We start from the raw sequence: 16,143 nt of genomic DNA, 5'->3' as shown, positions 1-16,143 counted from the left end.
AGGCACAAATCCTTTATAACTTGGGACAATCTTATTAAAATCTTGTATACAGTTTTACATGTTTGTCATACATGTGGGGCCGGTTTATAAGCCGGACTTGATTAACTGACTCACCACTTATAGAACCCACAGAGGAGTTATCCACAACTTGTGGGTAAATTAATATTTAGCATTTGCATCTGTCAGGTGCATGCCTGCACCCCGTGCATAGGTCGTGGCCATTAATAACTTAAATGAGCCAAGGATATCCAGGACACGGTCGTTAACCCCCAAATGTTTATGTTATCAAACAATACAGATTAAAACGGGTTATGCGGATTTATTAAATCACAATCCGACATAATAATCCCATACCCGACCAAGCGGTATTAATATACCGTATCCCAAGCCCGTATAGGGAAAATAAGTTAAAAGTATTTACCTGTTGTAGCAGTAAATTCCTAAAGTTCTTGAAAGATACTTTTTACCGGAAGCTATAAATCTGTATAGAAGGTTTAATTATCTATTAGGATGCTAATGGGTCTTTACTTAAGTCAGAGACTTAGACCGACTAGCTAGAAAGAAACCTTACGGACCTAACCGGTAGATTAAACGGAAACCGGGATAGAATGTGATTTAGACCCGACAAGCTTGAATACTTATATAATATGGGTAAACTAAACACATTCTGGAAAATGAGGTTTTAACGACAAGGTTAAGCCCGTTTCGGCTATTTTACGTAAACTAGTCACGTAACACGATCCGAACGCGTACATGCGTAACGGGTAACCGGACAAGCTAAAAACAGGTCTTAATCATTATTATGCTCATAATGTGTTAATATATCAGAAGTATATCAACATTTATGCCCAAAAACAATTTAAACCAAAATAGGTCCCATAAAGGTATTTTGAAATTTTGCATAGGCTTTTAAGGGTTAAAAATAGATTTCTGAGTTTAAAACATTAGCTTTCTGTAATATTATGTAAATTAGTTTAAAACATCAGTAGGTTATGAGTTTTAAATGATAAATATAGTTTTGACCCAAACTAGGTGCTAAAAACGCTAAATATGCGATTTAAAGGGGCTAATATGATAAAAATAGGAAATCTGATATTTTGGTCAGTTTATAAGGCTCAAAATAATACATTTATCATTTATGATCAGTAGCAAAAAGTTTGGCTTCAAAAAGTTATATAAAACTCATTTTATGCACGAAAAGGGTAAAATCGGTAATTACCGAAACTAGGTTATAATCCTATGTTAAGTTCAGCTTAAAAATAAATAAAAATCTTTAAAAATCCCAAAATATTATTTAACATCAGTAGATAAAAAGTTTGGTGACAAAAATCGGGTTTAGATGGGCCTTATGCTAATTACGCTTTCTAATTACTAAGAACTCCCTTAATTACGCTATTGAGCATAACTCCCATTCTAGACCTCAAACTGATGTCAAATTTTCGGGACATGTCTAAATATCAGTAGCAAAGGTTTTAGTTCATTCACATTGCTAAAAGTCTCGGTTTTATGCAAAAAGGGCGTTTTAGGCATTAATGAGCATAATTACGATCAAGAGCATAAATTACAAACGATTAGGCACCATGCAACATAACTTCAGAGAGTTATACTACAATGTAATATGGTCCTAAAGGAAGCTTAAAACATGGAAGAAATAAGTTTGAATGGGTCAAAACTGAAAGTCATAGCAAAAGTCAAGCTTTTGCGACTTTCGGTTATAATCTGCCCTTATATGATTAATTGTCGGATTAGGACTGATAAAACATGTTTATATAGTCATTACCGAGTCATTAGAATGTTATATTATAATTTAGAACATCAGGTTTATTAATTTTAATCATTTTAGTCAATTCTGTCCAGTTTGACTTTTTGTCAAACTACTTTGACCCGACATTTAACTAGTCAAACAAGATAAATAGGGGACACCCTTTTAGGGGTTAATCACCTATACTAATGTGGTTTCATAACCACTTTCAATTTGATCAGTGGTTAAGCCACATGTAATTAAAACGAAAGTCAAACTAATTATACATTAAGTTTGACTTTTAAGTAATTAAACTAATTAAACAACTTAAAGGAGTAATTAGAAGCTTACTAATGGTCCTAGCAATCTTTTCTACACTTCAAGTCCACTTGTTACTGCTGAGAGCTCCAGAGCAAGTCCACAAGTGAAGTGTTTGCAATTGTGGTATGAGAGTTCAACCCAATGGTCCTATTTATACTTGATCATTAGCTCTTGGATCAATCCCAGCTGTTATGGAAGGCCCTAGGATCACCCCAGGTGTCCTAGTGGTTTATTTTTATCGTCCAACAATCCATGGTATTGGGATTTACATGCTTAAGTCGGTTTAACAGCTTAACATACATCTGTCCAAAATTTCTGCCCAGCGACGATCTTACGGACCGTAAGCTGGAAGTCTTGCGGTCCGTATCCAGCTCTTATGGACCGTAAGTCAAAACGTTTGCGGTCCGTAACCGAACTTAATTTGCAACGCCCAGTTACCACCTTACGGACCGTAAGCTTAGGGCCATATGGTCCGTAACCGTTGACCAGAGGACAAAAATTTTATAACTTTTATACACTTCACCATGCATTTCTACTGTCCGAATCTTGTCCCATAATTCAGTATAATAGTCCATATAACCAGTTCTGAATGCCCAATAACAATGCCATGCAATTGTGTTTCCTTGTACTTAAAGAAGTTGTCCAAACATGAAGGTTTGTCGGCTTTTCACATGAACTTCAAATTCTTGAATTGAATTATGAACTATTATTAGTAGCCGAGGTTTAACCTCCCTAATAGCCATTTATCAACGTGTCAATATAATTTGTAAAGCTTTCGGGAATTATCCATAAATGTCATTCAGAGGTAAACTTAACATGTTGACATGTTTAATTCCCGTAGCCTCATTTTTCATATGTATACACGAAATGGCTTCATGTATTCAATTAACCTTTCGATTAAGAACAAATTTTCCACGAAGTGTCAATCAGAGGCTCAAGTTTGGGCATCTTGACCTTTTAAGTCCTTCACGAGAATACACTCGTTTAAGGTTCGGGACACGTGTCTATATATAACTGGACACGTTTTTACGTGGTGTTACACAGAGGTAATTACGATATCTTTAGCTGAAAACAAAATAAAAGGACTCACCTTGCACCACTGACTGATATGATACCAGACAGTTTACGCTACCCTGCACGAACAAAGAAGGTGTTCAGTTGTTCCATTTAGCTGTTCCATCGCCATCTTCACACAGACAACATTTCACGTCTCTGCCCCAACAGTTCCGATCCCAGAGTGAAGTTAGCGTGGAATGCGATCTAAAACCTCCCTCCAAACAAAAATATTGCATTTTTGGGACCCATTTCGACCATTTCACAACGTGCCTGCTGCTGAAATCGGAGCCGCTATACAGGAAGTTCTTGACAGCATTGACTGAAAAATCAGAGTCATTACCTCCCAACCATTCCCAACCATCTTTGCCATCGGACAAAGTGACATTATCGAGGAGCCCGATCAACTCGTGCCATTACAGTAATTATTCGGTAGAGCTTGGGTTTCTCGACAAATTCCAAACCCCCATAAAGTTTATATTATCCTGATTGTACTGGTCCACCACTAGTCGTCGTTTCTCTTGTTCCATTCTAAATATATTTGGGAACCGGGTTTTGTGCATAATTATGCACATGTGCATTAACATGACTGGCCTTGTTAGCATACTATGATAAACTATGCACATGTACATCAATATGAATGACCTTATTAACCTATTCTATCAAATTATGCACATGTGCATAACTGTATGTCACCCAATGCTACCTTATTATCATATTCAACCATGAGTTACAGGTTCATATAACTTCATAATATAATTGATTACATAATAATATTACTACATAACTGTATGTCATAACAAAAAACAACACCAAAATAACAATACATACAAATTATATATCATTTATGAATAAATAATTGAGATATGTATTCAAATTAATGTGCATATTAACAAACTATGACAATTTATGCATACGTGCATAACTATATAAAACACAAAATCACCTTATTATATTGATTTATTAAGTGAATCCTATTCAAATTTTTGTACACGTTAACATACTATTACGTTTTATGCACATGTGCATAACTATGTATCACACACCTCATTATCTTATTCAGTGTAATCGTAATTTGTCAAACTTTGCACATGTGCATAACTGTATAGAACATAACATTAGTTTATTCATGTTCCGTATAAACCTATTATGTATAAGCCTGTTATGTCGTGTTAATGCACATGTGCATTAACTGTATATATCATAAAATTATCTTATTATCCTATTTCGTATAAGCCTATTCTGTCTTTTCTGTATAAGCCTATTCTGTCGTGTTAATGTACATGTGCATTAACACCACATAACTTGTCGACAGTCATAATTCAGTACTAAAACCCTATCACTTACCAAATCAACTTCCGTGTTGCCAATCATATCCAACATTATGCATATAACATCATTATTTAATAAAAAAAATACATAAAACAACACATCAGAATCACATTACACATAGTTCATCACAACATTAGCCCTTCTGTTCACTTAAAAATCTGCATTAACTGTATATATATCATAAAATTATCTTATTATCCTGTTTCGTATAAGCCTATTCTGTCTTTTCTGTATAAGCCTATTCTGTCGTGTTAATGCACATGTGCATTAACACCACATAACTTGTCGACAGTCATAATTCAGTACTAAAACCCTATCAGTTACCAAATCAACTTCCGTGTTGCCAATCATGTCCAACATTATGCATATAACAGCATTCTTTAATAAAAAAAATACAGAAAACAACACATCAGAATCACATTACACATAGTTCATCACAACATTAGCCCTTATGTTCACTCAAAAATCATATATATACAACGATTTTCAATAATTCATTTATGAAACAACTGTTTAAATGTAATAACCACACAATAACATGTCTGAATCGACTGTTGATAGTTGTTTTATCATATACGAGTACAAAACAAGGTGTATGAACTTACAATTTCACGGAACGGTGCAACAGAGGATCGATAGTCCGTTGGATGACTTGTGTTCTTCCGATTATCCCTATCTGTGCATTACGATCGTTTTGCCCTAATTTAGACTGGAATACAAATGTGCAATCGGTGATTATGTTGTTAATGCACTGATATATACTAATTTTGATGACGAATACATGATGAATTATAAGATCGAGATGATGAATTTTGGGGGATTTGGAGTGTGACGTGAACTGAGCTAATGAATTGTGTAGAGATTGGATCTGAGATGATGAATGGATGTGAAGTGAATATAAATGATGGTTTAATCTAATGTTTGAAGTCCAGGAGGAGGAGAGGCAGCTGATTTAATTTTTATTATGTATTTACAATAATGCCATGTGTTCACATTGGTTCTTGTGGTTCTCGCAATAAAGGTGGTTCTCGCATGAACCCTACCCTATATATATATATATATATATATATATATACGTTACGAATTTACATCGAGATAGTTGGTAAACGGGCAACAAGCTGCGCCGCTACCCATTTTTGAATAGCAAAACTAAGTCTTTTAAAAACTACGTCCATAGATCTCGGAGTCATAACATTACTATGCATGACCCTTTGAACTCGACTAAGTAGGTCCACGGTCTCTGGCGCCAGAAAACCAAAAGTATCAAAAGCAAACGAGATAAACATGTGCTGGTTGTCAAGGCACGCTTTCTCGTGTTTGGTCACTTTACCCGACGCAGCCTTTAAAGCAGTCTAACCCACCGTGAAAGCACTACCCCCTAAGCCCCCACAAGCGGGAAACCCCTGTTAGATCCACACAGGCATGTTTTCCTCCTATCCATCTAAAGACTAGAATGTCGGCTGGTCGAAATGTAGATCTCTCTTCCAACAGGTCAGTTAATACATACGGTAGAGGTAAACAAGTTTGGTGTCGATTTCATACAATTAGGTTGGGGATTATCTTGTACAATCTCTGCTTGTGGAATATTTAATTTATACCGGTTCTATACATAAACCTAGTATGATCTAAATAAATATGTTAGCTTTTAGTTTCCTCACCTGGTTCAAGTTTTTTTCATATCTCAAGGTTGTTCTTACAAGGGGTATGTATAATGATTAATTTTTGTAAATAATAATAATTAAAAGGGTAAGAAGGTAACTTTAGAATAAAAATGAAGAAAAAGTATTCACACACCATGGTTGATCATTGACCAAACATAAGAAAAGGAAAACATGGGCATGCATGATTAGGTCCAACATATGCCATCTATGGTGGTACCCGTACCTTACTTTATATGTGGTCCACCTCCTTATGTTGTGTTGTTTCTTGGTCCCTCCATTTGATGCCCATCAACAAAAGGATTTCAAATCATAACCCTTAGTTGGGGTTTAACACATCCCTACTTTAAATATCGAATATCAAGATGAATCCAACATAAAATCTTTTAAGTGAAAATGATAAAAACTTATCTTAGATATTAAACACAAGGAAAAGATTATATTTACAGTCTTGTAATGACCATACTACAACCTACACTTACATATAGTTGCATTATTGTATTTTCTAGCAAGATATAAAAGTTAAGAAAAAAAAATACTTACCAACCGTTTTAAGGGTGGGCGGAGTGGGTTCAGTGAGTGGAGCGGGGATAGGAGGTTGCCGCGCGGCAAAGGGATGCCACCCCTTCGGTGCCTGCAATTCGGTGAATGGTGAGGGACAAAATCGGTGGGTATTCACCGAGTGGGTAAGAGGAGAGAGGTGGGAGGGAGAGAGGGTTAATGGTGGGTCCCAATCATTTCCAACCAATCACAAATTTATCTTTTTTTTTAAATTGTTTACCACTCTCCATGTATTTGACCATTGCTAGTGATTGAGTGCAAAATGAGGAGTAAAGTGGAGACTTGACATGACATGATATTATTGATTAGAAAATAAATACTGACTATTTGATGACCACTCACTCCACCCTAAGTAGTCATGTGAAGTTCAACAAAAAAAATTCTAATATTCTAAGTGATGCAATTATGTATATCATCTAAAACTCCATGGTATCAAAATGTCTTTACTGTTGTATTGAATTGTGTCTCACAAAGGGATATGCAAGGAATTAAATAAAGAAGGACAAAGCCTATACATGGGAAGCAACAAAAGATCAACATAGAGCTGTGATAGTGGAAAGTGTAATGAGGAGAATATTCTAAATATAGATTAGGTAGACTAATATCCCTTTACTCTCTCTTAAGATGGAGCATATAGGTTCCGAATGTCCATCTTGTTAAGAAGTGTTCGAAGGTGTTGCGCTCCTAAGCCCTTAGTAAACAAGTTCGCGATTTGCATTTTCTATGCAATCACAATTGACATCGAACGAGCCATACGGTTTATGGAATGTGTATGAAACTAGGTTTATCTAATAACATTAATAGGTTTAGATTATTACGACTTAATGTATTTAAAAGGACAAAGATGTCAAACTTAAACGAGGAGTGCAAGGTCCTGGAACAATTTGGATGCCTCTTAAACGGTTAGTCGAGTCTGACCGTATGATAGATGATAAATTAACCTACTTGACCGAACGAGTGGCATTGATCCGGGACAAGCAAGTTGAACTCCAAGTTGAGATGAACGCTCTTTATGCGCATTACGTTTGCCCTAAGAACGTTCCTAGGGGTTAGGGGGTGTTGTAAGCTTTGGTAATTGTTGATTGTAATTTTTTTATAACTAATAGCAATCAACAATATGTTTTTATGTTAACATTTGTTTAGACATGTTAAGTAAGAAACCCTGCCGCAACGCGGCGTGAGTGAAACCTAGTATTATATAAATGTAAAAAAAGAAAATAATTAAAAGGTATCGTTATATCTTTTCAAAGTTATGGAAAAGATAACTTTTAAGTTCAATGTACAATAACAATTAGTGTAAGATACATGTATTTTGTGTAGGTAACACTGTAGATTGTTAAGGACCAAGCTGGTAAATTTATTTTCTTTTTAATATATTTCAATTTCAATGTCTTTTAACCTATTTGTAGTTTTTGAATTCACTAAAGAAATCAAACAAGATAGGGTAGGAACAAAATCTGATGATCCTATACTCAAAATAAAGATCTTATGGGTGAAAATATCATTTGCAATTAGCACATTTTTAATAGAAAATCTTAAACATCATAAGATCAGGATTTTAATCATAAAAGAAAGTTGCATTGCAAAACCTTTTTTTCACGACCAACTAAATCACCGGATAAGCATTCTGTGATACACTCAATCGAGCAAATGCATCCCCTTCTCCATAATGGTCAAGAGTAGTTGGATGCATACCCGAGCCATCAATCCACCATTTCCAGGTGGAACCCGCCCGCCTGAAGGCCCACTACGGTAAAACCCGGCCTGGCTCGGTTTCAAACTAGTGACCTCCAAAGAGGCTTAGTTCTAAACTTTATTGCCAACACCAATATCCTTCAAAATGATGCTAGGGAGAGTTGAACTTGTTACCTCAAGAAGAGAAACTAAGTGACTAACCACTAGACCAACTTGTCAAGACACATTGCAAAACTCTTTATATTTTGAATAAAGGGAAATGTTCCGTACTAGCACGAATCTTTCGTGTAGCAAATGGAACTGTAACTATGTAACTTGAAGGGCTAAAAGGTTCGGTTTTAATGGTTTGTCGGTCAGCCATGTATCAGAACCGGCAGTTTAGCTTTTATTGTTTATAGATTTCCTTTCTTTTTGTTTTCGAAATATACGATTATGTATATATGTATAAAAAATGAACCGCTTTTATCCTTTTAGAAATAAAAACACAAGCTTAAGTCTTGAAAAGAAAACACAAGAAACAATGTTCTAAGACCATCTTCAATACAAAATAAAAATTCTTGTAAATTTTTTTGCCATATCATCTCCTTATACATTCTCTTTCATCTTTCTCTTTCTTCATTTTTAAGATCTCACTACTCACAAACCTCATTACTCACAAAGTCACAAACCTTATTCCCTCTCTACAAATGCATGCACTTAGCCAACAACATTTCTACCCTCTCTCTACTCTCTCCTTCCTCCAACTCATCATCCATGTCACAAACGCACCTCAAATGCATTGCATTGGGTTTGGTCTAAGTTCTAACGTCAAACCTGAACCCTTTTATTATTTATAGATTTTTGATGCAGGCCCAAGTGTAGAAAATCAAGCCATGGCATTTCTGGAGGCCTATGATCGAGCTACCAAGGGTGATTTACGAAAACGAGCATAACTTTGGCTACGGGTCTCGGTTTTAGACGTTCAACCAGTCAAATCGTAGCTTGAAACGAGGAGCACCTCGTGGCAAGGACCCGGAAGGGCCTTGCCCAAGTTTCAGTCTAAAAAAACACATTATAGTGGAAGTTATGGACACTTTTATGTTTTTTTTCCGTGTTTTATGCATTTTGTTTTTGGGCTTGTGTTTGGCCTATGGCCTTTTTGTGGCCGATTTCGAATTTTTGTTTTTATTTATATCCTTCTCATGTAATTCGAATGGTCAGTTATCAATTTTGGCAATAATCATTTTACCACTTCGAATTCTTTACCTTTTAGGTTGAATTTGGAGGTTCGGGGAAGATTATCACGGGTATTCGTAGAATCAACGTGATCAATCATTCATTATCGTATCACACGCCTCATCAATTTCTTTTTGCAGTTTTTAATTATACCATATGCATAATTATCAAGAACCACTTTCATATTTTTAAAATTTTTAGCTTATGTGATTTTAAAAGGTTCCGAGTGAAGTAAGCGAGTAAAAAGGTATGATTAATAGATTGATAGGCAGATGCCACATGATACTATCAAAAACACTCCCTAAAAATATGTTATCAAACTATTTGGTGTGTAGGAACTTGAAAAAGGTACATGAAGCATCACGTGATAATCATGTTAACGGTGGGTGTTTTTTTTAAATAAACAATTAAAATCCAAACAACCAAACAAAACAAACCCAAACAACAACCAACCACACATCACCACATCATCACCAACTTTGCCCCCATAACGTTGAGAAAACCCGCGCCATTAGTCCCACGCCACCTCCATGCCACCGCACGGGGCGGTGTTCCGGCATGGAGGCTCTCACACCATTTTAACCCCACATCGTACGGTGTCAAGGTGTTGTAAATTACATAATTTACCTCTCAAGTTAATAGTACGAATCATTCCTCTCTGTTTTCAAAAAAAATGATGATAGTAAAATGATAAGAGTGAGTAAAAGCCTTTTTAGCTACGTGTCATTCACTTTTTTTTTATTAATGGTCTCAATAAACCAATTTAATTGAAGAGAAAAAAAGTAAAAGAGATTAAGTTGATATGATTAAATTTGACTAAGTGAAAAAGATAATTCTATAAATGGTTTAGAAATGTCATACCGCCCCATGCCCATTGCCAGCCTCACACAAAAACCCAATCACGCCCCATCACAGAGATGTTTCAAGCCAATCGGGTTGATGTGGGCAAAAGAGTTAAACCGTTAAAATGTGATGGTCTAACAACTTCCGGAATAGATGTTTTTGGGGAGAGAGAGGGTGAAATGCATGATAGAGAGTATGAGTTGGAAGAAAGAGGGTGATGCATAACTTTTCTAAAAAAGAACCCGATAAAAACAATTATGTGAATTAAAGGTAAGGGAGAGGGGAGAATTGTTTTGAAGGGGTTGCGAGTAAGGTAAGTAATAAAAAATGTGTGATTAATAGGCATGTATCATGTGACTATAAAAACACCCATAAAACATATAATTAGGGGTGCTGTACTGCTGTAAATTAGATAATTTACCCCACAAGTTAATAGTACAAATCATACCTCTTTGTTTTCACAAAAAACATGACGACAAAAAAAGTGATAAAAGTAACCAAAATCAAAGACACATTTCCTTTTCCGTCCTTTTTACCAAGTTATTATGACCTTTTAAATTATAAATAAAAAATTAATAAATACAGAACAATACAACAATTCACATTGATTTGTTAGCCTAATTACTTAATTATCATTATTCTTACCATTATAATAATATAATATAATAATAAATAAAAAGTAGAGTTAAATGCCATTTTAGTCCCTTTGGTTTGGGTCATTCTGTCAGTTTAGCTCAAAGGTTTCATTTTTCGCCTGTGGGTCCAAAAAGGCTTCACCGTTGCCATTTTAGTCCACTTGGTTAACTTTATTCATTTTTCTATTAACTAGAAAGACAATTCGGTCATTTTAACAGTGAAATCTTTTTGAACCCACAGACGAAAAATTAAACCTTTAGACTAAACTCTGCCAAAATAGCCCCAACCACACTACCTCATGAACTAAAGTGACATTTAACTCTAAAAAGTATTAATTAAGTATTAACAATAATCCAACCCATTTTCCATTCATAAAGCTTGCTTAAACCTCAGTCAAATTCTCTCTCTCTCTCTCTCTCTAAATGCACACCAAAAAAACAGAGCATCAATCACCATGGCAACCAACAAATTCGCATCAATGGTGAATAAACACACAAACAAGATCACACTTATTCTCATCTACACTCTCCTCGAATGGACACTCATAACCCTCCTTCTTCTCAACTCAATCTTCACCTATTTCACAATCAAATTCGCCGAATTCTTCGGCCTACACCCGCCCTGTTTATGGTGCTTACGCCTCGACCGATTCTTTGACCCACAAAACAAGAATTCACACAGACAACTTCTATGCAAAAACCACTCTAAAGAAGTTTCTGACTTAAAGTTTTGTTCAGAACATGGAAAGTTAGGAGACATTCATGATATGTGTGGCAATTGCTCATCTGGGGTTGGTGAAAAATCTGATTTTTTTGTGGTTTGTGAGAAAAAGATTGAGTTTTGTGAGAAAGATGAGGTGGGTTTGAAGTGTTCTTGTTGTGGGGTTGAGTTTGAAAGAAAAGGGTTTGAATTTGATGATAATTCTTCATGGGATTTTGTTGGGTTTGAGAAAAATGGGAATTTGGTTGTTGAATTGATTGGATCGGGTTTGGTGAGTGGTGATTTGGGGGAAACATGTGACCTTGATCATGAAAATGAAGTTCAAGTTCTTCAGAAAGAAACAGAGGAAACAGGGGATTTGATTGTGTTTGAAAAAAGGGAAGAGTTAAAATCTGAATCACCAACACAAGATCTTGAGTTTTTGTTTGATTGCAGTGGAAATCAGTTGGTTCCGGTTGAATCGGTTGACGATTTAGAGGTGGATGAGGATCAAGAATTTGGGGATTTTCAGAAAGCTCAGGATGTGTCCGAATCGAAAACCGAAATAGTGATAGAAGAATTATTGCAGGAGAATCAAGAAACACACTCTGTTGTTCAAGAAACAGATGGAAAAACAGATGAATTATCTAAATTTTCAGAGCTGGATTCGATGGAATTCGAAGAAACCGAAAATTCTTTGGTTTTTCATGTGAATTCATGTGATTTTTCTGATGAAAGACCTGCAATTTCTGAACCAATCCAAGCTCAATCTGATACCAAAGAAGTTCAAGAAATAGAGGGGAATGAATCAGGTATAAACTTTTTAAGTTTTAATCTTCTATTTTAGTTTTTTATAAGTTTGATTTTAAGTTTTTTTTTTAAACCAAGTAATTAATTATGCAGATCATGAAGAAGCAGAAGTTTCAATTGGGACAGAGATTCCAGTTTTGGATTCATGTGATGAGATAAAAGCTCAAGATAATTTCAATTTGTATACATTATCACATGAAGAAGCTTCATCAAGTTCTCATGATTTGGATTTTACTCTTGAATATGGTAATCTTTTAATTTAATCAAATGTTGTTTTTGTTACCTATTAATATTAAATATTCAAGAAAATGTAACCAGGTTGTTTGAATTCTTGTTTAATTTTTCTGTAACAGGTTTCGAAGAAGCTCAAGAAGATGAAAAATCAGAGGAATTAAAGAACTTGAATCAAGAAGAGGATGCATTGTTGGTGATTGAAAGAAAGGATTCAATGGCAGATGAATCTTTTGATGGAAGTGAAATGGACGGTGGAGATCCGATTAACACAACCGAAAAGCTTAAATCGGCTTTGCGAGCTGAGAGGAAGGCGTTACAAGCGTTGTATACCGAGTTAGAAGAAGAGAGAAGCGCGTCTGCGGTTGCTGCTAGCGAGACAATGGCTATGATCAACCGTCTTCAAGAAGAGAAAGCCGCCATGCAAATGGAGGCGTTGCATTACCAACGAATGATGGAAGAACAATCGGAATATGATCAAGAAGCTTTGCAGCTTTTGAATGAGCTTATGGTGAAGAAAGAGAAGGAACTAGAGTTGTATAGGAAGAAGGTGTTGGATTATGAAACAAAGGAGAGGATGAGGTTTTTGACGACGAGTACGAAGAGTGGAACTTGTTCGGCTTCGTGTAGCCATTCCGAGGATGGGGATGGAATGTGGGTCGATCTAAGTCACGAGGCAAAAGAAGAGGGTATTCGTAATGGGAATCAAGAAAGCCGGAATCTTAATACGCATGTTGACACCATAATGAATCTTGACTCGTCGTTTGTGGACTTTGAGGACGAAAGGTTGTCGATTCTTGAACAACTTAAGGTTTTAGAGGAGAAGCTTTTCACTTTGAGTGACGAAGAAGATCGACACTTCGCGGACTTAAGGCAAATAGAAAATTACTTTGAAGAGAATGGAAAACACTTAAATGGGATTCACGATTACGATGGTCAAGAAGTCAACGGTATCACCAACGGGTTCCCAAAGGAACCTCTCGAGACGCGTTATCAAGACCGAAGATCTATTGGTTCAACGGGAAAGAGACTCCTTCCTCTTTTCGATGCACTTGAAACCGAGAGCGATGAAGGTGTGATCACATCAAATGGGCACGCAAATGGATTTCATTCCAATAAGGTGGAAGACGTCGCGGTCACAAGATTTGAGTTGCAAAAGAAGAGAATTGACATCGAGGAGGAAGTCGATCAACTTTATGTAAGGTTACAAGCTCTTGAAGCCGATAGAGAGTTCTTAAAACACTGCATTGGATCGTTAAAGAAAGGCGACAAAGGAATGGAACTTCTTCAAGAGATCTTGCAACATCTACGCGATCTTAGAAATGTGGATCTACGAGAAAAAAGTTTCACGGATGGGACTCTAGTATGATCATCTTCAAGACTACCTACGGTAAAGTAATAAACTTTTATTATTGAGTTAATTACTGTTTTCGTCCTGTGGTTTGTCAAAAATTACTATTTCAGTCCATTAGTTTAAAAATTACGATTTCAGTCCCTATGGTTTCACTTTCATAACCATTTCCATCCATTTATTCTGTTAAGTACAGGGACTGAAATGGTTACGAGGTGGAGTAAAATGGTTACGAAAGTGAAACCACAAGACTGAAATCGCAAATTTTAAACTAATGGACTGAAATAGTAATTTTTGACAAACCAGAGGAACGAAAACAGTAGTTAACTCTTTTATTATTTCATCAAATATAGAGTGTAAACGAGTCAAGCTAAAACTCTACTAATCTCGAGCTTTACTTCTTTACACCCAACATGCTTGAGATTAGTCATGGGAATTCTCAATTCCCAAGTAAATATTTTAGGTCCATTTTTGTAACATCATGTTTTTTTTGGAAATTTTATAGGTGCATAAAAGGTACTTGGCTTATGAAAGTGCTCATATTTGGAAAAGGCTAAGCTACCAAATTCTTCTTCTTGTCTGAGTTTAATTAATCATATATTGCTTTGGGGAATTTATTATTATTTTATTTTATAAGCCCATTTTTTTCTTGTGGGTTGGTGCAAATTCATATCTACCTTTTGAGGGGAAAAGGTGGATGATGAACTCTTGTGTTTGTTTCTTTTAGGAGTTAGGTGTAGTTTTTTTAGTATTTTGAATTTGTTTTGGAGTAGTAAGAAAGGGAAGGACCCTTTTCTTGATTACTTCAAGTGTAATTTGTAAAGTATGTAAAATGTTATTTTGTTTAGAGTTAAATATTTTGTGTGTAATCATTTGTTGTATTTTTTTTTTCATGCACTCATATGCTTATAATATAAAAGTCCAATTCCATTAGATAATAAATTTGTTAATTTAATAAAGAGTCTGTAAGTTGTTTTATGGGATTAAAATTTTATTTATTGTTTGTGTTAAAGGTGTACATTTATGTTTTTTTTTCAAACCTGAACCAAACCGGTTTGAGTCATAACCGGTTATAGAGGAAAATATTTAAACCCTATACAAATCTATTTGCGTCGGGTTGAAACTCGACCAAAAACCGGTTTAAAAAAAAAACATGTTTTTTATTTCGATATTTATTATAAAAAAATTAAACAAAATTAACCAAAAATCCACTTTTTTATTTAATATTTAAAAACTTAGAAAACCATAATGTATAATGCATTGAAAGAAATACAAGCCTTATTGAAAAAAAAATACAAGCTATTAGGTTAGTAGATCTCGGTCCATAACGGATAGGATCGAAAATTGATCTTTTCTTACCTTTCCACCAAACCAACATATCATATTGCTTAAAATCGTTTGCCATCATCCCGGATAAAAAAAAAAAACTTGTCCCACCATGCCTCCCGAGAGTTTGCTACTTGGGAGATTACCCCTTGGCCGTTTAGTATTTTCATTCATTAAAGTATTATAGAAGTTAAACATTCGATCACGCGTACTACTTGAACTTCCTGAAAGTGTCGCATTTCTCATTGATTCGTGAATGTTTGATGGTGTACAATATTTTTCTAGATAAACAACAAACATACTTGATTAATCTCACCTTCTTACATGAATGATTGATGTTGTACCACATGTCTCTTCCTCATATATCTCACTTTCATATTCCATGTTTGAATGTTTCATCCCCAACGGTCGAGACCATTTTAATTGTCGGTTTTCAAACCGGACAGGGTCCAAACCGGTTGCAGTGGCAAGATCTCTAACCGGTATGCAGACTAGCGTTTTGGGTAGGGTTACAATCGGTTTGGGCTGAACCAGTTTCACGTCTAGTATGGGGGTTAGAACCGGTTTGAAAATCCAAACCAGTTTTTTAACACCTCTGCTCGGTCCTCTCTAATTTTACAAAGTGATGTTGGGCTTATTGGATTAGTTTCTAGCTTTTTAAATGATAATCT

At 35.5% G+C, this 16,143-nt stretch overlaps 1 protein-coding gene across 2 annotated transcripts; it reads left to right on the top strand.

The window, feature by feature from the left end:
* Nucleotides 1-11,430: 11,430 nt before the first annotated feature.
* On the top strand, nt 11,431-15,027 carry LOC110894430 (myosin-binding protein 2). Of its 2 annotated transcripts, none has more exons than XM_022141662.2 (4): nt 11,431-12,566; nt 12,658-12,810; nt 12,927-14,185; nt 14,652-15,027. In XM_022141662.2, exons 1-3 carry the CDS (start codon nt 11,510-11,512, stop codon nt 14,162-14,164), a joined length of 2,448 nt encoding a protein of 815 aa, XP_021997354.1. In that variant the 5' UTR covers nt 11,431-11,509; the 3' UTR covers nt 14,165-14,185; nt 14,652-15,027. The 2 variants fall into 2 exon arrangements, with proteins under 2 accessions (XP_021997354.1, XP_021997353.1); XM_022141661.2 differs by having other exon boundaries at nt 12,918-14,185.
* The last annotated feature ends 1,116 nt before the right edge of the window (nt 15,028-16,143 follow it).

Source organism: Helianthus annuus, chromosome 12 (assembly GCF_002127325.2).
Source record: "Helianthus annuus cultivar XRQ/B chromosome 12, HanXRQr2.0-SUNRISE, whole genome shotgun sequence".
Taxonomy (NCBI): Eukaryota; Viridiplantae; Streptophyta; class Magnoliopsida; order Asterales; family Asteraceae; genus Helianthus; species Helianthus annuus.
Note: the sequence above shows the minus strand (reverse complement) of the source record. Positions and strands in the feature narration are given on the sequence as shown.

Bases quoted from the DNA above. Each gene is read 5' to 3' on its own strand.
- LOC110894430 (XM_022141661.2), top strand. From the start codon at position 11,510: ATGGCAACCAACAAATTCGCATCAATGGTGAATAAACACACAAACAAG. The intron at 12,567-12,657 runs GTATAAACTTTT...TTAATTATGCAG, and splicing joins AATAGAGGGGAATGAATCAG to ATCATGAAGAAGCAGAAGTT. The intron at 12,811-12,917 runs GTAATCTTTTAA...TTTCTGTAACAG, and splicing joins GGATTTTACTCTTGAATATG to GTTTCGAAGAAGCTCAAGAA.